This window comes from Erythranthe guttata, chromosome 14 (genome assembly GCF_056151865.1).
Source record: "Erythranthe guttata isolate IM_541 chromosome 14, IM_541, whole genome shotgun sequence".
In the NCBI taxonomy this organism is placed as follows: domain Eukaryota; kingdom Viridiplantae; phylum Streptophyta; class Magnoliopsida; order Lamiales; family Phrymaceae; genus Erythranthe; species Erythranthe guttata.
In genome coordinates, this window is record NC_142546.1 from 15,570,401 (window position 1) to 15,595,306 (window position 24,906).

Genomic DNA, 24,906 nt, shown 5'->3' on the forward strand with positions numbered 1-24,906 from the left:
TCGAAATTGGCTGACCCAAACCCTCCTATCTATCATAAAAGTTGGAAATTGGAAATCTTAATTTTGAAATTCAAAATGAAAAATATCGCACATTCTAAAATTAGAAATTCCGGTCATAATCAGCGGGATTCGGAAATCTCATTCGAATTTCCACTATAGTCACTAATGATCTCTTTTGGTCTATATTTTTTGTTGGAAATTTCGATTTACGGTCCAATTTTGATATCCAAAAATAATTTCGATGATTCTGATTTTTTCAGAACTATTTTGTTGTTTAGATCTTGCCTTGGTTAGATCCAATGTCGATTAAATTCCAATGAATTTCATTAGTTTTCCCGAAATTGTTTCAATTTTCCACAATTACATAAGTCGTAGGAGTATAACTTTTGAAATTTTTGGAATTAGAAGCGATTTTGTATTTCGAAAAATTTGGAATTGAAATTAGAAGTATTGTTTGATTTCCAAAAGTTGGAATTTTCCGGAAAGACTTGTTTCCGTTCTGTTCCATCCGACTTACAACAAATGTTCACAACATTTACCATTTAATAAATGCAGAAACTAATATTTATTATATTTTCCCCTTTTCATTTATCTATTTATTTTCTCTCAAAGGGAACTTATCTATGCATGGAAAAAGCTACCTAATAATTCTTTAAATATGGGACCTAAAATAAAATTAAAAATATATATCCACTTATGGCTAGATTAAACCTCTTCTTCTGCTCCATCTATATGCTGCTTTATGTTCATCTTTGTCGGGTAAAATTCAGAATCGAAGTCGAAATTCGAATGAGTTCTAATCGAGTCGAATTAAACAAACATAATTAATTATATTTAACACGTATGATATATTTATATATAGGGGGAGATGTACCGTACATGGTGCGTGGCAAAGCCAAGAGGTACCATCGACAACTTGGACTTAAACGATTACGTAAGATCCACTTGCCGAAAGGATCCGAATAGTTGTCGGATCATCCAACGCGGGGGGCTATGTTTCGATTCAAATGCGGATATGGTAACGAGTACCCGGTCACAAGCATCTTTTCTTCTTCACAAAAAATATGGTCAAACGAAAATATGCAATAAAGAGCTTGGACAAATAATCACCCATTATCCTCGTAAGTTATTTTATTTTTTTTCGATGTGGTTTACTTATTTATTGAATTGAAAATAATTAATATTCGGGGCTGAATTGAAATTAATTATATGATTAAAAATATTTTATTGACAATTTTTTTTAATCTCATTTAATTTAATTTGTTTGCAGCCAAATCAACCATTGGACGAATACATTTCAGCTTTATTTGCTTCGCACCAGTCCAGAAGGAATTCCTTGCCAATTGAAATTAGTAATTGGAAAAAAAAATGAATTTGCAGATATATATATATATATATATATATATATATATATATATATATATATATATATATATATATATATATATATATATATATAAAATTGACTATCTATAACAGTCGAGATCATTGATTCGATGATTCGATCTTTGCCCCTCCTCTATTTTCGTATTTGCAATAACATTTTAATTTAAAATTAAAATTTAAGAATAAAACAAATGATTAGTTTGAGTTCAATATATTAGTGATATTACAATTTGTAATTCTGAAATGATAAATAAATGACGACGGTTAGTAAATGTAAGATATTTATTAATCGGGTAAATAAGTGATAACCCCTAATTTTGAATATATATATGAGGAGGTCTAATAAATTTTTTTATTCTAGTCAAAAACTCAAATTCTCATCTTAATTAGTGAGACCCCCTAGATAACTTACAATATCTATTTTGCCCTTTTAGTTTCAATTCAATAGATGCCATAACCCTTCCTCTCTCTTCACCCACACCCACAAACTGCCGTTACGTATCTCACTCTCTCTATCTCTGTCGATCTCTCCCTTTCTCTAACTCTCGCTCGCCAAAAAAAGAAACCACTGCACAAAAAAGTCTCCGGCAACGGAGAAGAAGCCGAAGGCCGGCGGCAAGAAGCTCCCCAACGACGCCGGCAAGGCAACCTTCGGTGGAGAGAAGAAGAGGACGAAGAAGAGCGTGGAGAAGTACGAGATCTACATCTTCAAGGTGCTCCGTTTTCTGTTGTTTTGTATTATTTTCCTCTGCTCCGATCCGTTTTCCACGTCTTTGTTTTAGATTCGTTTTATATTTTCCCTGCTTCGTTTTCCCCATCTTCGTTTTAGATTTGTTTTATATTTCCTCGTCTTCGTTTCAGATTCGTTTTATATTTTCCCATTATGTGTTTTCTCCATCTTCGTTTGAGATTCGTTTTATATTTCCTCGTCTTCGTTTCAGATTCGTTTTATATTTTCCCGTTCTCCGTTTTCCCCATCTTCGTTTTAGATTCGTTTTATTCCCCTACGGATTTGGGATCTGAAAATACGGATTTGGGATCTGAAAATTGTCTTCTATGTTATGACATGACTTCATTGTAGCAGGCAAAATGTCTATTAATCGTCACAGCGTAATGCTACTGTAAGGGAGGTTTTGTTCATTACGTGATTTAATTTACCAAGTTTCTATGGGTTGTCTTAGTACCAAGGTGGTAAATTGGAAACTGCACAAAGCCCAATAATAGTGTTTTGGTTTTCTTTTTCCTGTATATATATATTTCTGTTTTAAAATAAAGTATAATGAATGTTGCAGCAGCATCTGGCAGGGATTGCATAATTCATTATTTTAAACTGTTGTGAACATTTTTTGTGGTGTAGATGAATTTTATTCATATGCATATATAGTCATATGATCGTATACATATAGTCATATATAGTCACATATAGTAACAAGAATGAACATAACTACATGTGACTATAATTGACTACATATAGTTATATCTAGTCATATGCAGTAACAATAATGCATAACTAATTGTGATTATAGTTCACCAAAGTAAATTTATCAAAAAAATGTCTTTTCATTGTTTATTGTTTTTTGTATTTTTTCATGTAATGTAATTCGCTTGTTTCATTTTATTCTTCGTTTTCTTTAACTTGTATTTTTTTGTCACGGGTTTTGCTTTGTATAACATTATGAGAAGCAAACAATAAGATGCAGAGATATTCCATCATTTTCTCTTATCTCTTGCCTACCATCGCCGCTTGCCCATCGCCTGCGTAATCTCCACCGCCGCGCCTCTTCCATCTCTCCATACCCTCAACCTCTCACTACCACTCCGTTGCTAACAGCCGCCCACCGCCACTCCACCGCCCACCACCGCTCACCACCGCCACCGTCACCGGTAAATTAATTGCAACCACTTTGTTCATATATCATCTCTCTCTCTCTCTCTCTCTCTCTCTCTCTCTCTCTCTCTCTCTCTCTCTCTCTCTCTCTCTCTCTCTCTCTCTCTCTCTCTCTTAAGCTTTTGTGTAGAATGACTAATTTGGAATGGTAGCAAGGTCAACAAGTAATTGTCAATATATCTCGTGATTTACTTTCACTCAATTCTTCTATCGTGTTTATGTTTTTGCTCTTCTGTTTCAAACCACTAAATGGTGTCTTTTTTTTTTTCCAACCACATTGTTTTATTCATAATCTTATATAGATTCAATTGTGAACTTTTTGGTTTATATACATATATAGTACATTGTAGTCATATATAGTCACATGTAGTAACAAGAATGAACATAACTACATGTGACTATAGTTGACTACATATAGTCATATCTAGTCATATGGAGTAACAACTACTTGTGACTATAGTTCACCAAAATAAATTTATCAAAAAAATGTCTTTCATTGTTTTTTTTTGTATTTTTTCACGTAATATAATTCGCTTGTTCCATTTTGTTCTTCGTTTTCTTTAACTTGTATTTTTTGTCACAGGTTTTGCTTTGTGTAACATTATATATAGTCACATGTAGTAACAAGAATGAACATAACTACATGTGACTATAATTGACTACATATAGTTATATCTAGTCATATGCAGTAACAACTACTTGTGACTATAGTTCACCAAAATAAATTTATCAAAAAAATGTCTTTCATTGTTTTTTTGTATTTTTTCACGTAATATAATTCGCTTGTTCCATTTTGTTCTTCGTTTTCTTTAACTTGTATTTTTTGTCACAGGTTTTGCTTTGTGTAACATTATGAGATGCAAAGAATAAGATGCAGAGAAGTGTCATGTGACGTTTCATTGTAGATAATTGTAGATAATTATAGTCACGTGTAGTAACATATAGTTATATCTATGTTATGTGTTTTTTAATGTATAGTAATGCGTGTTCTTGTTTTGAAGATTTTATGGATGTGATTGTGTTTTCATTTTTTTTTTGGGTTAGTTGATTTATAATATCAAGATTGAAATTGTAAATTTTGTTGTTGGTGTAGATTAATTTTGGGTAAAAACACAGTACATGATTACATAACATGATTGTGGTATATTACAGTTATGTGTAGTATAATATAGTCATGTGTAGTCAATTTCGGTACAGTAAATTTATCAAAAAAGTTAAAAAATTAAAAAATTAAAAAAATTAAAAATTAAAAAAAAATTAAAAAAAATTAAAAAACAGAAAATAGGGTATATATAAAAGAATAATAAAAAAAATAAACATTTATATTTTTTATTTAAAAATCTGTAAAAATGATAAATGCAAGCCCAAAATCTAAATGCAGTTTGGCATTATGTTGAATGCAGGGCGAAAGTAATAAATGCAATTGGGCGAAAATGCACTTAAGGGCACAATAGTACTTTTGCCTCTCCAGGGGGTTATCTCAAAGGAAGAATTTTAGAGGTGGACCTATCCCTATATATTTTTCATGCTAGGGGTGTATATCAAATGGACCCTTATTAATTTTAATTTTAATCTTTTTTTTTTTGAAAATTAATTTTAATCTCTATTATACCATTTTTCATGTTCTAAATTCCTAAAGTTAAATTTGGAGAAATCATCTATATTGGAAATTGGAACTTATATTTGTCTTCATAGAGTTATAACTTATAATTGATTGAATTTGTTGCATTAAGAAACAAAATTTCACCAAAAAAACTGACAACTTTCTTAAAATTGTGGACATTGCCCGATACGGGTGTCCTACTTTTAGCGAAATTACAACACGGCCCGACACGGGTGTCCGAGAAGTGTCCGGGAGTGTCCGAGTGTCCAGGTATCGGATACGGGGACTCTTCACCTTCTAGAAGTGTCCGTGCAGCATAGGTTATAATTGATTGAATTTGTTGCATTAAGAAACAAAATTTCACCAAAACAACTGACAAAATTTATGTTGATCCGTCGTGCTAAAATTTGTTAAAAACTTATAGAAAATTGTTTGAAGAGAATAAGATGGAATAGATATTAGGTTTTAGAATTTTAAATAGTGGTGTCTATATTTACTAAATATCTTTGTGTGATATTCTCCTAAAATAATATTGTTGAAAACTTTCGAATTTTTTTTTTTATAAAATAAGATACAATATATATTAATTTTTGAATTTTAATTCACTAAAATTTGTTATGCAATTATCACCGCCTAAATACCTTCAAACTTTTTTCTCATACACTAATTCACAACAATTCTATAGTGCTCAACTTTTAATTAATAATCTCAAATTCTCTCACAATTACTAATATTTTTTTCTCATCCTTCAATTTGTATATTACATAATTCAAACTATTAATTATTGATATACAGATAAACCTCTATAAATTAATACAGTCGGAACTAGAAAAAACTTTATTAATATAGCGAATTATTAAATTATCGAATTAATAATTTAACACATTTGCATCGAGTCGGAAACGAAAAAAACTTATTTAATCGAGGTTATTAATTTATCGAGATTGTATTGTATTTTCTATAATTGTATACTCCTACATTAATTCTTAATTTCAAATTGTATTTTTTATAAGGGGATCACTATTTCAAATACTGAATTTTGCTTAGTTGAATACCAACAAAATAAAAAATAAATAATTAATTGTAAATTACTTTAATGCCCTTAATGAAAATTAAAACCAAAAAAAAATTACAAACACTATTTTTCTTTCTTAAATACCAAATAATCAAAAACCCTAAAAAAAACATTTCCCTCCTCACTCACAAACCCCTCACCTCCTCCACCTCCTTCTTCTCCCTCCCCAAAAACCCTCCTAAAAAACCTCAAAACAAAAGAAATCAAAACCTTACACAACTTGCAAAATGGCGTCAAATGACAATAGAATGGTAGTTTACGAGCAAGGAGAACCCATTAAGGTATGTATTCATGTATTTTTTGAGCTAAAACATCGATTTTGATTGTTTTTTTTTTTTTTAAACTCGTCATCCATTTTCGACACATACAAGTCGAAAATCTCCCTAATTTTCGACATGTATGTGTCGAAAATGGATGACAATTAATTTTGTAGTCATTTTCGACACTTAAGTGTCGAAAAATGTAGTCATTTTCGACACTTAGGTGTCGAATTTTGTTCATATTGCAAATTTACTTGTCTTATATTTTTGACACTTTTGTGTAGATCGATTGCACCCATTCATTTACCACGTCAGAAAAATTCCCAACAAAAGAAGCTTTATTGGCATGGGTTCGTGAAGTATGTAAAAGAATTGGAATGGTGATAATGATTGCGGGTTCGAGTGACGGGGATAGAGGACGTAGGACACCGTATGTGATTGTTCGTTGTGAGCGTGGGGGCCATTATGTTGGCAAGAAGGTACCAGGTGAAGATGATCAAAGACCGGGAAAAAGGAGCACCGGTTCAAAGAAATGCAATTGTCCGTTTAAATTGAAGGGGTTAAAAGAATCCAAGGATAATGAAAAGGCTGAGTGGAAATTGGATGTTTATAGTGGTATTCACAACCACAACTTATTCGAAAACTTGCACGGACACTCTTATGCTGGAAGATTATCAAAGGAGGATGTTTCCTTTGTTCACACTATGAAGAAAGCAATGGTGAAACCAAGGGCAATTCTAAGAGCATTGAAGCAAAATGACCCGTCTAATGTAACTGGTATGAAGACAGTTTACAATACTATCTCTAAGTTAAATTTCAGTGAATTGGATGGGAGATCTCAATTGCAATCATTGTTCGTCAAGTTGAAAGAAGATGAATACCTCTCGTACCATAGATCGAACGAGTTGAATGCGATTACCGACTTGTTTTGGATCCACCCGAAATGCATTAAGTTGGCACAGTCGTATCCGTACGTATTCGTCATCGATTGCACGTACAAGACCAATCGTTACGGACTCCCATTTCTTGAGATTGTGGGTTTTACTTGTACCAACAAGACGTTCTCAATTGCCTTTGCATACTTGGATCACGAAAAGACGGAAAATTTTGAATGGGCGTTGCGTTGTTTGAAGGAGGCCATGACCAGTTGTCCTCGGCCTAATTGCATTGTAACAGATCGAGATTTGGGTTTAATGAAAGCAGTGGCCAATGTGTATCCATCGAGTCATCACTTGCTGTGTCGGTGGCATGTGAACAAGAATATAGTGGCCAATTGTAAGAAATTGTTCCCAAAGGACATCACCAAATGGAAGCAATTTCAGTCGAGTTTTTCGGCTCTTATTGAAAGAAATACCAAAGAGGAGTTCAATGAGGATTGGGAGGATTTGAAAAGAACATTTATCGGTTATCTCCCGGCTATAGAATATGTAGCTAATTCATGGTTGGATCCGTACAAGGAGAGACTTGTATCGGTGTGGACAAATAAGTGTACTCATTTTGGAACGTACACTTCTAATAGGGTGGAGGGGGCACACGGACGAATGAAAAGGGATGTGCATAATTCAACTGGCACATTTGTGGATTTGTATACGAAAGTCCACAATCAAATTGTCGAACAACACAATGACATCAAGGCTTCCTTTGAAGTAAGTAAAAATACTTACGAGCACACTTTCAAAACGTTGATATACAATGAGCTTCGTGGAAGTATCTCAAAATACGCTCTGCAACTACTGAAAGTTGAGGTGGACAATGCGAAACTATTGCAACCGAGCGATATGGGTTGTAGTTGCGCCATCCGAACAACTCACGGTCTACCATGTCTCCATGAACTTCAAGAGTATATTGTTGTGAACAAATGTCCTATCCCACTTGAGTTAATAGGCTCGTATTGGAAACACATGAGCATGGAGCCCGTCGCGACCACAGACCAAGTCATCCTACCAACCATCGACGAAGAATTATCGGAATACCAGAAGCTCTTTGAATGTGCCGATCTCGATGCTAAAACTCGATTGCACAACCATTTGAGACATTTTACCCACCCAGAGAAGACTAACCTTACGGAGTCAAGTGAAAAAGTTGTTAGCAAAGGTCGACCGGCAAAAAATAGGAAAGACAAATCAAGCACTCGGGACAAATCGTTCGCCGTACGCAACGAAAATTGAGTTCTGGACCGGTCGACCTTTGCTAACTAGAGCTTTGTACATTTCTTTTGACATGTATGCACGACCTGGAATGATTTGCACCCGGTTGAACTGCCTCAACACTCTGTCCGGATGATATGCCTCGAAGTGATCCATGCAACATATCATCCCACTAAACCAAGCAGAGTCTGGCATCGGGAAACGATCACGAATAGCCGTATACGGTGACCATAAAACCTAGTAAAATAAATAAAAAATTAGATTTAAAAACCTACTTAAGTAGTAATAACAAATTATTAAACTGGTATTTTACCTGATCGGGGATCAAATCATCTAATCGATCGAGATCGCATGTACGACGCTCGTTCAGGCGTTGAAGTAGTCTTTGACTGAGGCTCCCATCGGCTCGCTAATGGCCCCTCGAATTCCGTCTTCAATGTGCCACCCGCCAAATAAGGAAAGTGCTCGTAAATCCATGACTGAAAGAGCGTCAGCCAGCCAGCCATCGAGTTCGTTGATTTTTGTGAGGCTGAGGAAAGCTCATCGTACAACCGGCAAAGACATGCAGTGCCCCAAACATACTCGCCGACCCGATCCAAATCAGATACAAGATTTAGAAACTCCACGCTTACCATGTTGCCTGTCTTGTCGCACATTATAGTACACCCGAGCAAAAATAGCAAATACGCCAGAATGGCGTATGTCCTATTCTCCGCACTATCTCTCATGGTCACTTTGCTAAATTTAGCCTTCAACCATTCCAACTTCACCGCTTTCTTCTTGTTTACATCGTCCGGGTACTCACCTAGCAACTCGAACATCAAACTACTGGGCGTCGTTTTGGAATCACGGATCAAACGCTCGCAAGATACGGTACGCCCAACAACTGGCAAACCGACCAACGTACTCACATCGTCAAGTGTGATGGTCATCTCTCCAACAGGTAAGTGAAATGTGTTGGTAGCTGGCTGCCATCTCTCTATGAAGGCTCTAAGTAGATGGCCGTCCACAGTGTTGTACGATGCTTGTACAACTGACATTAATCCACATCTTTGTACTACCTCTGTAATAAACGGCGCCGGCTCCCAACCTTTCAAAGTTCCTGTGTGATTTCGAATTCGAAATACTGAGCCGCGCTCCGAGCGATTTGGCCCTCCGTTCACAATATGATAAGCAATGTGCTTATCAAATTTTGTGTACAATTCCGGTATCTCGGGACCTCGGACCGGTTCGTTGCTCGAATCACCAACTTCTACAGTCGAAGGTAGAGCCGGCACCGGATTCGTTGACGAAGAACCCTCTCCAGACTTCTTCTTGGTCGTGGTCTTTTTCTTGGTCGTGACTGCTATGCCCTTGCCTCTATCGGATAATTCCTTCCTCTTCTTACGGTTCGAGACAGTCGGAGGTATACGAGGTTCACGTGGTTCTTCCACTGCAAAATAACACACAAATAAAAATTAATATACATAATATAAACACAAGCAAATAAAAATAGGAAAGAAAACAAATTAAAAAAAAAAAAAAAAAATTCACAGTTCAAATTCGAGAGGTAGCTGTCGAAAATTCATGGTAATTCGACAGCTAGCTGTCGAAAATTGGTTGAATTTTCGACAGCTACCTGTCGAAAACTCATCCAAATTTCGACAGCTACTTGTCGATTTACCAAAATCCCAATTTCAACATTTCACCTTTTCGACACCTATATGTCGATTTTTGATGAATTTTCGACATCAACCTGTCGAAAATTCATCAAAAATCGACATATACATGTCGAAAATGGTGAACGAAGAACCGACCCACGAATCTCAAATCAATGCTCAAATCGACTGAAATCAGATGCACCCATTACTAATTAACGATCATTCTAACCTAAAACAACCAAATCCTAATTACCCATATCAAACAATCAAATCTTAAATAAATATTAAAGAAAAAAAATCGAAACAAATATTACTTACTATTCGAAGACGACGACGGCGGCGGCTTTGGGCGACGTTGGGCGGCGTTCGGCGGTGTTTGGCGTCGGCGTCCGGCGGCGGCGATGGTTGGGCGGCGGCGGCGGCGTCGGGCGGCGTGGGAGGGGTGGACGGAGGGAGGTTTGAAGGTTTGTTTGGCCGTTTTTTTGTGTTTGAATTTTTTTTTTCTTTTTTTTTTTTTTTGTTTTCAAATAGGTAATTTCAAAGAAAAATTGATGTAATTAATATTTTGTATGAAAGGGTATTTTTGTACTTTTATTTTTATTTTGGTATTAAAGTAAGAAAAAACTTATAAATATGTACTCAATTGTGGTTTTCAACTTGGTAGTATTCAACTAAGCAAAAATTGGGATTTAAAATAGTTACCCCCTTTCTATAATTGTATACTCCTACATTAATTCTTAATTTCAAATTGTATATCATTCAAGTTATAATATAAATGTTATGAAAAAGAGAAATTGGAACAAGGAACAAATAAATGTTATTATTTATATATTATATAAATAATAGTAATTAAAAAAAGAATCACATATAGAGGGCAAAGAATGACAAGACGGCAGCTCCGACGAGGGACCCGACGGCCGGCAGGGTTCCGATGGCATGGCTGATCGGAACGTATGAAGGACCTGGAGCTCCAGCGATGGTGTTGTTGGTGGTGGTGTCAGCAACGGCGGCGCTCATGGTGGCAGCGGCGGCAATTAGGGCGGCGCATGCGCAGTGGCGTATCTAGTGTAGTCCAAGGGTAAATTATTTCCTATATATTTTCTAATATATAACTGCAAATGTAAAACCTGGCAAATGCGATGCTGTAGCTGAACTAGTTAAGTGCTTTGTAGAATATCGTAGAGGTACAGGGTTCGAGACCATTGAGAGTTTGAACCTCTGTATTATTTTTTCTTTTTTATTCCTAATTTTCCATTACATACAATATTAAAAAGGGGTAATATGCTAGGAGTCCCTCAAACCAAACATAATTTGAACTAAATGACAAGTTCAAATCAATTTTTTTAATTAAATCCTTAATTTAAAATAATATATGAGCCACATCCCTAATATTTTTTATATCCCAATATTGCCCTTATACCCTAAATCTTATAAACTAAATATTACGTTTCTTTTTATCATATCTATTCTTCCTCTTTTTTTTTCTCTCTCAATCTCACGCTCTCTCTCCCTCAATCTCGTCTCTCCCTCTCTCTCTCTCAATCTCCCGCTCTCTCTCTTTCTTTTTTATTCCTAATTTTCCATTACATACAATATTAAAAAGGGGTAATATGCTAGGAGTCCCTCAAACCAAACATAATTTGAACTAAATGACAAGTTCAAATCAATTTTTTTAATTAAATCCTTAATTTAAAATAATATATGAGCCACATCCCTAATATTTTTTATATCCCAATATTGCCCTTATACCCTAAATCTTATAAACTAAATATTACGTTTCTTTTTATCATATCTATTCTTCCTCTTTTTTTTTCTCTCTCAATCTCACGCTCTCTCTCCCTCAATCTCGTCTCTCCCTCTCTCTCTCTCAATCTCCCGCTCTCTCTCGCTCAATCTCACTCTGTCTCTCGCCACCACTCCATGATTGAGGAAGATGGTGGCTATGGCGACAACCACGGCGGTGGAGGCGGCTGCATATGGAAAACAACTATGAAGGTAAGAAAGCTACAATGGTGGGAGGAGGCGTTGTGGTGGCGCGGCGTTGGGTTGTTGTCCCAGCGGCGACCCTCGAGGTTCGAGGATGATACTGGTGGTGCGGTGATGCTGGGGTAGGCGATGGCTGCGTGTGTGGGGTTGGTGATGGTGGCGTGGATGGGAGTGGGTGACCTTGTCGTCACAGATCTAGGGTTTGGAGGGTGGATCTAGGGTTTGGTTTGGAAGATTAAAAAAATTTCGATTTAATTTCTGCAGTTGTCTATGAGTTACTATGAGTGTCTGACGGCTAGGGTTCAAAGGAGGAGTTAGGGTTTCAAAAATATGGGGTTAGAGATGTCTACGGATTACTATGGTTTTCTATGGTATCCTATAGGTGTCTATAGATGTCTATGGCCGATTTTTTTTTTTTTTTTTTTAATTTACAATTTTCAATTTATGTAGAAAATGATATATTTCTATAATAGTGAACAAATACGAAAATGAAAAAGAAAAAAGAAAAGAAAACGTAACATAACGTTCTTCTACGTAAAAAAATAATAAAAAAATGTTAAATCCAAAAGTGAATATCTTAAATAAATAATAAAAAAATGATAAATGCAATTTAAATATTACTTGGTGTATATTTTATATTCTTAAGATAAAGGGCATTTCTGGAATGAAATTTATAAAGGATGTGAAGCAAAAGTTTAGTTAGACTTGTCATTTAGTTCTAATAAGTTTTGTCACCAGGGACCTATATCTTAAGACCCCTATTAAAAATTGTTGAATATGTGGGTATTTTTTAATATTTAAAAAAAAAAACTCCTAATATAACATATATTTTGCTATTTGTAACTTATACCTCTGTATTATTTTTTCTTTTTTATTCCTAATTTTCCATTACATACAATATTTCAACTGTTTTAAAAATTGTTGAATATGTGGGTATTTTTTAATATTTAAAAAAAAAAAACTCCTAATATAACATATATTTTGCTATTTGTAACTTATAATTTATTTTACTCAATTTTTTTTTTTTAAATTTATATTATATCAAATATAATATAAATTATTCCAAAATTCTAAATATTGTATATATATATATGTATTATTTCAATTTTTTTTCTAAATTAACAACTACGTGAGTTTTTTTTTTCTTTTTGAGAATTCAAAATATGTTAATGAAATGTACACTTTGTCACTTGCAACTTTAGTATGTTTACCACTTCTTTAATATTTTCACCAATTTTATGTCTAAATATTTCCTAAATTTGCCCAAAAATGGTAAAATAATCCCTTTAAATTTAAAATTTTTAAAGATTTTTATTATTTAATGTGTACAATATTCAAAAAAAAAAAAATCCGGGGGCGCTGCCCCCGAACCCCCGTAAACTATTAGCCAACCATTATACTTTTTACTATATTTAATTTCGAACACCCTTGGCAAAAAACCTGGATTCGTCACTGCGCATGCGATCTTCTTCATTTCCGTGGTGGTGGAATTTGAAGAGAAAAAATAATATCCGGCGAGAATTGAAACGGCCGGAGGTGGCTGAGGGAAATTATCACCGGCCGGAGGTTCCGCCTTGCTAGGGTTTTTATGACGGTGGAAGGCTTTTTATGGCGGTGGTTATTCTATTTTTAGAAAGTGTTGGTCCTGTAGTTACGGGGTATGGGTATTCAAATATGATAATTATAGTTTTAGGTAAAATTATCTAATTTTGAAAATTCACCACTCAAAAATTACAAAATTAATTTCATATTAAAGTTGAATATTGCACAATTCTACTAGGAAAAAATAATAATTTTGGTAGCAAAATATCAAAAATATACTCTACTAGGAAACGAAGAATTTCATCTCTTTCATATATCGTGTGAAATTTGATGAATGTGGTCGTAATTTACGAATTTAGGTGGTCCTTGCAAAATAAATTGAGACTCGTGTATTTCAATTGTATCCCATCACAATGTTTTTGTTTTAAAATTGTTTTTCTTAATTCTTAACTAATATTTCATAAATCAATAAGTTATTAATTAATGTATAAATTAATAACTATTAATTTATCGATAAATTAATAGGATTTTGATAGTCTCGATTGTACTAATTCAGAGAGCATTAACCGTACAATTAAATATCTATATATTAATACAATCGAACTAACAAAATTCTATTAATTTAGCAAATTATTAAATTAACGAATTAATAAGTTAGTACGTTTTCAGCAAGTCAGGACCGAAAAAGAAAAGAAAAAAAAATTATTTAAGTGAGCTTATTAATTTAACAAGCTCCTCAGTGTTCTGGTCACGTTCCATTCAGCAAGAATTATTCTTTAAGGTATCGTTTAGTTGACAAGATAAGATTAATCGATATAAAATTAAATAATCTAATGAAAACCAATTTGTTTTTTCAGGCCACAGGACGTCCAACAAAAAAGCTCTCTAACATAGAAGATGCATAATATTTCCAGGTCGACCCTTTAAGTTATTGGATTAACAAAATTTAAACAAAATCCAATTATTTAGTTTATAATGGCTGATCTCCCCAATAGCCCAACCAAACGAGGCCTTACCATACAAAATTCCCAAAAAAAAGTTGAACAATAAAAAAAGCAGCAGGACAATGAAAACTACAAAGCCAATCCCCAACATCTCCACCAGCATAATCAGCCAGAGCTAAATTTGCATATAGCAATCATTTTTTACAAGTCTACAGCAAATTCTGTTAAAGTCGTAACGAAGTTATATTCGCGGGTATCTTGTAGCTATGAGATTAACGAGAGATTAAAAAAAGAAAAAAAAAATGTGCCAATAAAATTGCAAATATTAGCACACGCCTGTACGAAAGGCAATTAAATCAACTCCACACATTTTCACCATCGCACACGAAATTCTTTATTTTTCACCGAGGTCTATACAGACTGAGCCCATATTGCACAGCCGTTTCGTATTTCCTCAATTGAGTGACCTTATAATATGAACAAAAATATAAGCCCTCTAAACCACAATTAAATAACCCCCAAAGTACAGAATGTACATTTCATATATAAAACTTTTTCAGTCTTGGATATACTGTAATCCAAAATTTAGTACAATGGGGGGTGAACCCCCCTTGAATCTTGATTCCGGGAAATTCTTGCTTTCAAGGGAAGAACTACGGTATCTGGAAAAAAGAAAAAAAGAAAAAAAGGAAAAAAAAAAAACCACCCTATTTAGCATTGGAAGGAAGAAGGCATAGTCGTTTCTTGTAGAAAGAGATATTTACAATACAGCTATAGATACAAGACTTAGACAATCAATACAGTATATCGCTCTTGCAACAATAATATGGATTTCCCGAATAAGTAAAAGCGTGAGTTCATCAAGAAAAACCTATATTGTTAACGGAAAAAATGAATAGAGTTTCTTCGACATTTTTTCCTTTTTTTTTGATTCCATTCTTCGACATTTTTTCATTACACAAATATATTCATAAGGGGTAAACAAGTTTTAAAAAAATTATTGTCCATTCGAATCGTAAACAAATAACCTTTTTTTTCACTATTTTAATTTTTATATTCTTCTGATGCCATTCCACTTCGATTCCAACATTTAATTATTATAATTAACAGCATAAATCTTAATGGAAAAGAAAGTTCTTCAAGCATAATGAACCAAAGACTTTAATGCAACAGCAACGATGCAAAAGGGTCAACTTACGTTATAACAAAGCACTCTTTTTCCATCACTTTTAGAATTCTTTAGCTGGATGTGCACCGGAATTATACCAAAAGCCTGCATAAGCTTATGAATTAAGTAAAATCATCTAGAAACAAAAGATATCACTAAATCGCATGAATGAAATCATCTAGATACATAAATAACACGGAATAAATCCCACAAAAAGAAGTACGTTGGGGGATTATATAAGTTGGCGAGAGATGGATTCAGACCTGAGCACGCCCTGAAATCTTTAAAGCTTTAATCACCTTATTCGCATATTACTAAGAAATTCGGAGAGCCTGAAAGTATCATTATCGACACGTAGAACGAATAAGTCAAATGGAGGAAATTGGTGAAACTATAGAGACAACATAGCAAAGCAATATCAAGAAACTTAGCAAAAAAAAGGACAAACCTAATATCTTTGGCAATAACTGTATTTCCATCTTCAGCTCCAAGATGGCGAATAACCACTTCCTCGTGCCGACCATCACCATACATGTGCTGTAAAATAGAGTATATTAATTAATATTTGTTTCAATCTCTTCATTAAATAATAGATGTATATGCGGAAGAAGCACCAAGTGGAAAAAAAATCAGCTTAATGTTTCCAAAATTCATGGAAGTCATACACTAGTAACAAAGAAAATTGTTATCTACCATCTAAACGACAAAAATGCATGTACTACGTCAGCTTTCTTGTATTACGTACCCACATAAATAGTAAATTTTTACAACCTGAAAACCGCATCAGTATCTGCAGTTTGATATCTCAATTAACAACTTGAGTTTCAATATATCAACAAAAAAAATTGTTGATTCAACTACCTAATGTATTCTCTGGTGTCGACTGTAGTGAAGACAATAGTAACACACCAAACACATTATTGTGTTCACACCCTCAACTAAATGAAACTATTGTTGAAGAATGTGATGACAACAAACAAACTTAGAGCACACATCACTCTTTTAACTCCCATTTAATGTATAGTAATCGCTACTGAGACATTTGAGACTCTGGACCCACTTTACATTGACTACATTTCCAATTCCGATAATAACGGAGGCAATCCAATTTAATATCCGGAACCCGGAATCAATTCCAACATTTAATATCCTATGACATCACATCCCACCTAAGAAACTCCCCTCAAACAAATCTTCAATCATCCATATGGTTAGCAGTTTGCCATAATTAATTTGGATTACCAAACCACGCTAAAAACTGCAGTTCAGCACATGCAATTCAACGTCATAATCCCAATACTACTACAGAACACCAGTGAAATTTATTGTCTGATAAGCGCTTCAACATCACTACTCCTAAGACCTAACTCATGGTTTTGAAATGACAAATTATTAATTTCTACAAACCCCTATGCTGAATATCAACATCTAGATCACAGATTTCCCAGCTTATTAAATTACAACAGCTCAAGTACTATCACTGTCTTAATGATTTGAATCACTTGCGTCGACATCTCGCAGCGCAGGTAAGAACGCCACCACCCCTGCCATTATATTTTCTAAATCCTCATCAGTATCATTATCGAGCCCTTCATTTTCTATTGGACTGTGGAGATTGTGAAGTTGCTCAAGAAAAACTTGTAAGCCATGCATATCATAGGTGTCGGCACTCAATTCAAGGCGACCACTTATGTCCTGCATTCTTGAGCTGTATAATTCAGGATGGAATGTAGTATCCCATAAAAACGAGCCAGACTTGACATGATGCTGGAACACGGAAACTAGTAGCCGTTAACTAGGAAATAAGCAAACCAAGCTAATAGTAAGAAAACGTAAAAGGTAATAAGACAGTACTTTAGAAACAATGGTCGAGTTTCAATAACATAAAACTTTCCACTACTGAACTAAGAAGTACTATCCAGTCAGATTTGTTTGAAAAGCTTCAAACACACCAGCAGTATATTAATGTTTTCTACCATCAAGCATCTCATTTCCATAAATAAGGACAACATATAATATTTTAACATCATAAAAAGAAATATCAAAATTAGTAAATATTGTTATCCTTGGTATTGATAGGCTTAGACCATTTCTCTTACTATATTCCACTTACATCAGAATATTAGAAGAGAAAACCGCAAAGGAATGAAAGGTCCGAGGTTCTGAGTAAAATCATAGTAATTTAAAAGACATACAGTCCCATCCCCTGAAGTAAGTTTACCTTTCTAGCATCATGAATACCACCAGCAATCAATACATATGTCAAGTAATACTACATTTGGCATAAAAAAAATACACTCTGAAAATCATTCCACAATATCTTCATATTACAAGAAGCAAAAGCTATAACATGACCACAAAGAAACAGCACATAGCAATAAAATTAATGCTTCAAACATTAACAGTAAAGCATTTCCCAACTACTACATGAAAAACAAAAGATACAAGGGAAGCAAATTTAAGTGAAGATATATTGAGGTACAATCTGTTTCGAGAAAATCTTATGATCTTACGCTGTTGTGCATAACAATTAGCAACTAAACAGGATCCTCTTTCAAGTGTTAACTGATCAGGCACGGATTCGTTGTTCATGCTTAACATCAACTTCTGATACGTGTTAAAAACTATTAGGTTAGATGTCTTAATAGAAGCTTATGTAAAGTTCTATAAAGATTGATTCAAGACCACAAGTGAGAACATAGTAAAGGTTATTGTAATGTGGTTGATGACTGGAACGAGAGAGCAATCATGTATGTTAAAACTGATTCAGAACAATGTTTCTGGAACTTTTGGAAGCTTGAGGGTCTTGTAATGATTGGGTATTTGGATGGTGTATATCTAGAGTAGTGGGTCCAGAAAGAGATGATTAGGCATATGGTTTAATGTTTAAAGATCCAGGGCTTTACAGTTGCTAAAAACTTGAGATAGAAGAAGAGGAAGAAACAGTACTAGTCACTGTAACTAGAGTAACATCATGTGAGATAACAAGACCACACACAAGTTGAAATAATTGGGCAGACGTATGAATTCAGCAATGCAACACGATCTATAAAATAATTGGGCAGACCTTTGAATAGATTTCACAAATGAAAAAAAGAATGTGAAATCAGAGAAAGATATACCTTATAAAAACAACTAGTCCCAAATGGGCAGCTCCCATTCCCAAAGTCAAAGTGCTTGCAATCAATAGACCTGAAAGATAATCACTTATCAGTACGAGTACGTAACAAAAGAAAGCAGATGCGAGAGAAACTCAATTTTACTTCAGCTTGGCCTTGTAGGTTTCAACAATCTCATGCTTTTCTTCTTTCGAGGAATACCAAATGACGCTAGGGATGACAAAGTACGAAAGCTTGCGACATATAGGGCAAGATCTTAATGCAGAATGAGGATCCATGCCAGATGCTGAAGAACTGCTACGCCAATTCCTGATGCATGATATACAAAATGGATGATCACATTCCGATAATATCCCAAATTTCCGTTCTGCTGGTGTGGGCTTTGACAGGACATTCTCAAGGCAAACACTGCACTCTATTTCTTGACTATGTGTCAGTGCTTCTAAGTGCCTTTGCCTCTTCTCACATATTTTCATGTGTTCTTCTCTTTCCTGAGGTCTGAATGGATGCAAACAATGTTTCTTACAGGTAGGACAAAGATCCCCATGAATGTGAGGGCAATTTAGACCATGTGGACATTCACCAGCAGCAGCAAAGGAGCATATTGGTCGGCTAGCAGGATCAACACCCCCAACATCTACAAAATCATCCTCAGTTAGTAGTGTATCACCACTCACAAAATTCTCTTCCCAAGCAGGTTGGCTGGGAGGGTAAAATGGTCGAGTAGAAGCTGAGCGATCAGCACTAACAGCAGTTGCAGTTCCAGAAGAAAATTCACTGGCTGAAGAAATATCTGCCGATGAAGACACGTCTGGAGACTGTAACCGAGAAACTTTGACATGATCGTATCTACATCGACTTCCATACGCACACAGACCCTTTTGGTAGAATGTACATATCTGCAATAACATGGGGAAAGCGGAAGAAAATAAATTTCATTACAGCATCAGAAATTGCTAAGACTCCAAGCAGGTTGACAGAAACTTACGTTATTTGGTGGGGCCTTCCAATCATGTGAATACTCGCAGTGTTCCCCTTTTAAACATGCACCATGAGCAAAGAATTTGCAAAGAACCCTGAGAGAATAAAAGCCATCAGAAATCGTGTGTAATCTGTTTTAAAATGTAGTAGTATGCAAACATCAAGCCGAATTTCCTATGATCTATTTTTCTTCGAGTCAACTTTATAAGATAAAAATGGTAGTACTTACTAAATCAAGATTTCCTATGATGATCAAGCCGAATTTCACCCTTTTACCTTCAAACTATACTACAGAGACTTTCTCAAATCACAACTATGTGATAGAATTTAAATTTCTCAAATCACAACTATGTTTTCATCCTAATATTTTCGAAGTTGTTGGCAGAGAGGGTTGAAAGTTTGAATATCCATGTATAAATGATTTGCCTTCTTTGCAAGAGCCTAACTTCTGATATTCAGTATTTCCAATCCTTACGAGGGGATCCAGTCTACGAGTTTTGTCCAGTCGCTTTATTTAAAAGTAAGATCCAGGGGATAAACCAGAGAATCTTAACTGATGAAGTAAAATTGATAGGATTAAACCAGAGAAAGCATTAATTCTTACAAAAACGAACACCTATCTTAACCAGAAGAGAATGTGCAAAGCACAAAAAAGACTGTCATTCGAAAGTTCTGTCCAAACAAAACTGTTCATTTTAAGACCAGAATCATTTCCATCCTTATGATAAATAAATTTCCAGCTCGGCAGTCAATGGGATCAACCATAATTAGTAGCATTCACACTACCACAACACGAAGAATTTTTAATAAAAATCAAAGTCAACTCAACAGATGAGCTCCAGCACCAACTGTATAAGAAATTCCAATTGAACCCAAATAATAACACCAATAAAACAACATAAATTAAGACGGAAAAAAAAACCGTGATAACATATATCTTCCTATTTACTTCAGATTGGGGAAGTTAACTTGCTAGATGAAATTATTCGCCTTAATTATAACAACATTTTCTACCCCCCCCCCCCCCCCCCCCCACCCCACCCCACCCACCCCCACCCCTCGTTCCAGTTTTCTCTACATCCAACGTCAACCCGATTGAAATAAACAACCAAAAATCCTAAGGAATTGAAATCAAGGAAAACAAAATCCATAAAAAAATCCTAAATGACCAGCGCAAATTTAAACGCAATCAGATTCTAATCACGATAAAAAACTATTACAAAAAATTGAATTTGAAAATCAGAAGAATTCACAATCGCATACCGTTTAGACATGTCGCTGCTGCGAATTGGAGAAGAAACCCTAACGGGCGGTTCGATGATAACGAGGGGCAGCTTCCACTGAATCAAGGAAATGCGGACAACGGGGAGTGTATTTAGGGCTTTTTGGCGGTTGAGATGTTAGGTAAAATTCTTGTCTCGATAGTCCTCCAATTTCAAGTGTATTATGCCAATGCCCCTTTTATTTAGAAGTTTTATTATATGAGGGGGCGTTCTGCAATTAAGTCTACTTTGGGGGCTATTTCTCTAATTTAATGAATTTGGTTAATCGTATTATTGCAAGTTCAAACTAACATATTAATCTTTTCTATATAAATCAAACAACCATGTCACATTTCATATATTTAATAGGGTAAAAATATGGTTTTTTGTTCTATAAAAAAAAAGGGGTAACAAATACACTTTCTTATCTCCTCGAACAAGTTTGAGCATTTCAGTTGTTCATCAGCTCACGAGCCGGTTAACCCATTTCTTTATTTTTATATAAATATAAATAGTAATAATTGCAATAAAATATATACATAAAAAATTATTTTTATTTTTATTTTATAATTGTTTTATCATCATATAAATAATTCGTAAAAGCAAATAATTTTAATTCTAATTTAAAATAAAAGTTTAAAAAGAATGAAGTGAGCTCAAGCTCCTCAAATTCGACTCGAACACAAAAAACCTTTCAAGTTCCACTCGAACTCGACTCCTTTACATTTATACGTGAATGGCTAAGCCTTTAAAAGTTATTCAAAATAATTTACCCCTCTAAAGTATAGAGTTTATTGCATTTTAGTGCCCCCTATGTTGTATCGAATTGCTAAAAATACTCTATATCTTATTATATTGGCAAAAACTCCATTATATTGCATATGATGTTTTATGGGTAGTTTTCTTGGGGGATTTTGCCAAAAAAAAACAATATATGGAATTTTTTGAAAAAATAGAAAAAAATACAAGGATGCCGAATGCAATAAACCACTATTAGGCATTGTGCAATCAATTTTATATTGGGTAAATTACAAATACCCCCCGAGGTATGGTCAATTTAAAAAAAACCCTCTTGTTTGGATAATTACATCTACCCACTCAACTATGTTTTTTTCTTACACATCCACCCTTATGGTGTCAAATTCAACATAATCATCTAGATTTTGTGGAATGTGCTCTAGTTTGTACTCGTTTTGTGTAAAAATACAGTTTTTGATGCACCACAATCTGATATATACAAGCCAAAAAACACATATTATGATAATCTTGCTTCAAAATGTAGAGTTCGAATGGGATAAAACGCATACAAAAGTGATAATATTCCATATAATCTCGAAGATTCCACTAAATTTGAGGAGTTGAGGGGTGATTGTAATTATCCAAACAAGAGGGGGAGGTTTGTAATTTGACCATACCTCAGGGGCGCGGTTGTAATTTACCCATTTTATATTTTATGGGGTAACAAGCTCATTTTTTATGAATGTTTATAGGGGATTTAGTTATTAAAAACAAATTTAAGGGGTTTTAAGTGAATTTTGAATTTTGCCCTCAAAACAAAATTAGTGAGAACCAAATGCTTCAAAAGACCTGATCATTCATTACAAAATTACAGATTAACATAAAAGAAAAAGATTACCCAATTTCAGAATTCTCAACACTTCTTCACATACCATTTAAATAGTGAAAATAAAGCAATAAAAAAAGCCAAATTAGAACGAACTGTAAATCTAAAGTGCTCGAACTTCAAAACTGCAAACCATGCTCCCGAGCGGCATTAGCAAGGGCCTCGATCCTTCCATGGTAGGGGTAACCACCCCTGTCGAAGGCCACCTTCGTTATTCCTTTTTCGATACAGCTTTTCGCAATAACTTCACCCACTCTCTTTGCAATATCCTGTCATAAGATTAACTTCAGTACACTCTCATTTTATATATACACACAACGACACACACGCACGTGTAGCTAGAAGTTTTTTTTTTCGAATTACCTTCGCTCAAGCCCTTCCAATTATATTTTTTCATGCAGCAATCTATAGAATACCAGATTAATGGCAATAACGAAAATATTTGTTTGATGCATAGCGAGTTTCTTTAGAAAACGAGCAACGGAAATCGAGAAAATTGATCACACAGAAACTTTTTATAGTAAGGGCAAATTACGGCCACCCCTGAATTATAGTCAAATTACGAAACCCCTCATGTTTGGGTAATTACAACCACCTCTCAACTATGTATTATCTTACGAAAAGACCCCTCCAGAGGTAAATTTAGGGATGTTAAATCGGTAAAACCGAACCGAAATTTTGGTACGCCAACATTTCATACTGTTTACCGAACTAAATATACGATTTAGTTCGGTAAATAACCGAATTACATAAATCTTATGTAAAAATATTTAAAAGGAGGGGTGGTTGTAATTACCCAAACAAGAGGGGTCTTTTCCTAATTTGGCCATACCTCAGGGGTGGCCGTGATTTGCCCTTTATAATAATTCAGGGTTCCCCCGATTTTTTTCTTTTTTCATAAAAAAATACTTTTTCTTGATTTTCTTATTCAAAACATCTACAAAGAGAAATTTGCAATAAGAATTTGAAGAAAGCATCGAAACGGACTTACAATAGTTGGACCAGCGCTGTAGTCGAACTCCTCCGAGATGGGCTTCTGCACAGTGGAGGCTGAAGCGAGGGTGCACATCTTTGAGTCATCGATCACCTGAACATAGATATGCTTGTTCGACCGAAAAACGCACAATCTCGGCCTTTCGGTTGTTCCTTCAACCTGATACAAAACCAAGAAATTAACTCCAAATTCGCGCATTTTTCTTAGTGCCACCAAAAAAGACAGATCTTTCGAGAAATGTAACGACAAAGAAATAATTGCATCAAGAAACCAAGTCCCAGTTAAAAAAGAGTTCTCAACTAGACATAATCGACAATTTGGCTTCCTTAAACTAAAATAAAATAAAGATTTATTTCTTAGAGAAATATACGATTCAAGTGGCATTTCTTTACTATCGAGCAGTTTTACAGATAATATAGCAAACCTCAACGGAAACTGATAACTTGTGGATATAATCGAAACTTATAAACCAATTGCTAACGAAAACAAAACCCGTATACACATACATTATCAGCAACATGTTTGCTCAAAGAAAGTTACAGCATTTGTTCACACAAGCATTTACGCAAACACTTGTGATGCAGTTCATTATTCATCACTACATTATACACACAGTACCAACAAATGCAATTCTTCAAGAATTCAAACGCAGACAACAAAAAAGAGAGGGAGAGAGAGTATAGAACTTGCCTTCTTACGGATGCGAATATGGCGGGCGGTTCTGTCCTGGGTCCGGGTTTTGGCCTTGGCTTCAACGACGAGACGCTTCGGGCTGAGGGTTAGCGCAGAGATTGAATTGGGTCGGGCCCCATTTAGGAGCTGGCGGGTTTGGGTAGTGGCCCATGTGGTTTGAAGAAACGAGAGCGAAATCTGGTTGCAGGACATTTTTTTTTTCTTGCTCTATCTCTATTGTTCTCCAAGAGTGACAGTGTGTTTGTTCTCTGGACTGTTGGGATAAGAAGAGATAGGAGAAGGGGTGAAGAAGGGAAAATTGCAATTTAGGTCTGTATAAATGATGAAATAGTATTTTATGCCCCAAAAGTATAACAAATAAGGGGTTGATAAAATATAGGGGTAGGGGTACATGCGTAATTTCCGAAAATTGATTATCGTCCCAATAATACAAAAAAATTAAAATTAGTATCGGTATAACTTTTATGTAGCAAGAAAACTTCAACTTCTTAACATTTATGAATGGGAAACTTCAATTTACTATATTGATCTCTTTTTTCAAATTTATTTACAAATATTTTATGAAATATTAATATTAATAGTTAATTGACTTAA

General features: G+C 34.7%; 3 protein-coding genes and 2 long non-coding RNA genes across 6 annotated transcripts; 3 read left to right on the forward strand and 2 right to left on the reverse strand.

Annotated features, from left to right (window-relative positions):
* Positions 1-698: 698 nt before the first annotated feature.
* On the forward strand, positions 699-1,383 carry LOC148765288 (uncharacterized). Its single transcript, XR_016029470.1, has 3 exons — positions 699-759; positions 863-1,121; positions 1,271-1,383. It is a non-coding gene; the product is annotated as an uncharacterized LOC148765288 (long non-coding RNA).
* A 486-nt stretch (positions 1,384-1,869) lies between these two features.
* LOC148765289 (uncharacterized) lies at positions 1,870-4,359 on the forward strand. The gene is made up of 3 exons (XR_016029810.1): positions 1,870-2,099; positions 3,070-3,270; positions 4,107-4,359. It is a non-coding gene; the product is annotated as an uncharacterized LOC148765289 (long non-coding RNA).
* A 2,230-nt stretch (positions 4,360-6,589) lies between these two features.
* Positions 6,590-8,380, forward strand: LOC105961913 (protein FAR1-RELATED SEQUENCE 5-like). The gene has a single exon (XM_012986174.2). It carries the CDS (start codon positions 6,590-6,592, stop codon positions 8,378-8,380), a length of 1,791 nt encoding a protein of 596 aa, XP_012841628.2.
* A 6,460-nt stretch (positions 8,381-14,840) lies between these two features.
* Positions 14,841-21,233, reverse strand: LOC105964734 (zinc finger (CCCH-type/C3HC4-type RING finger) family protein). 2 transcript variants are annotated; one of them, XM_088813229.1, is made up of 8 exons: positions 21,003-21,233; positions 19,747-19,834; positions 18,903-19,657; positions 18,762-18,831; positions 16,088-16,176; positions 15,903-15,971; positions 15,670-15,744; positions 14,841-15,133 (listed from the first exon to the last, which is right to left on the reverse strand). In XM_088813229.1, exons 1-6 carry the CDS (start codon positions 21,011-21,013, stop codon positions 15,935-15,937), a joined length of 1,050 nt encoding a protein of 349 aa, XP_088669355.1. In that variant the 5' UTR covers positions 21,014-21,233; the 3' UTR covers positions 14,841-15,133; positions 15,670-15,744; positions 15,903-15,934. The 2 variants fall into 2 exon arrangements, with proteins under 2 accessions (XP_088669355.1, XP_088669354.1); XM_088813228.1 differs by having other exon boundaries at positions 16,088-17,406; positions 21,003-21,192.
* A 1,327-nt stretch (positions 21,234-22,560) lies between these two features.
* EMB3105 (Ribosomal L18p/L5e family protein) lies at positions 22,561-24,639 on the reverse strand. Its single transcript, XM_088814604.1, has 3 exons — positions 24,310-24,639; positions 23,617-23,778; positions 22,561-22,894 (listed from the first exon to the last, which is right to left on the reverse strand). The coding sequence occupies exons 1-3, from the start codon at positions 24,502-24,504 to the stop codon at positions 22,745-22,747; spliced, it is 507 nt and encodes a 168-aa protein (XP_088670730.1). The 5' UTR covers positions 24,505-24,639; the 3' UTR covers positions 22,561-22,744.
* Between the last annotated feature and the right edge of the window lie 267 nt (positions 24,640-24,906).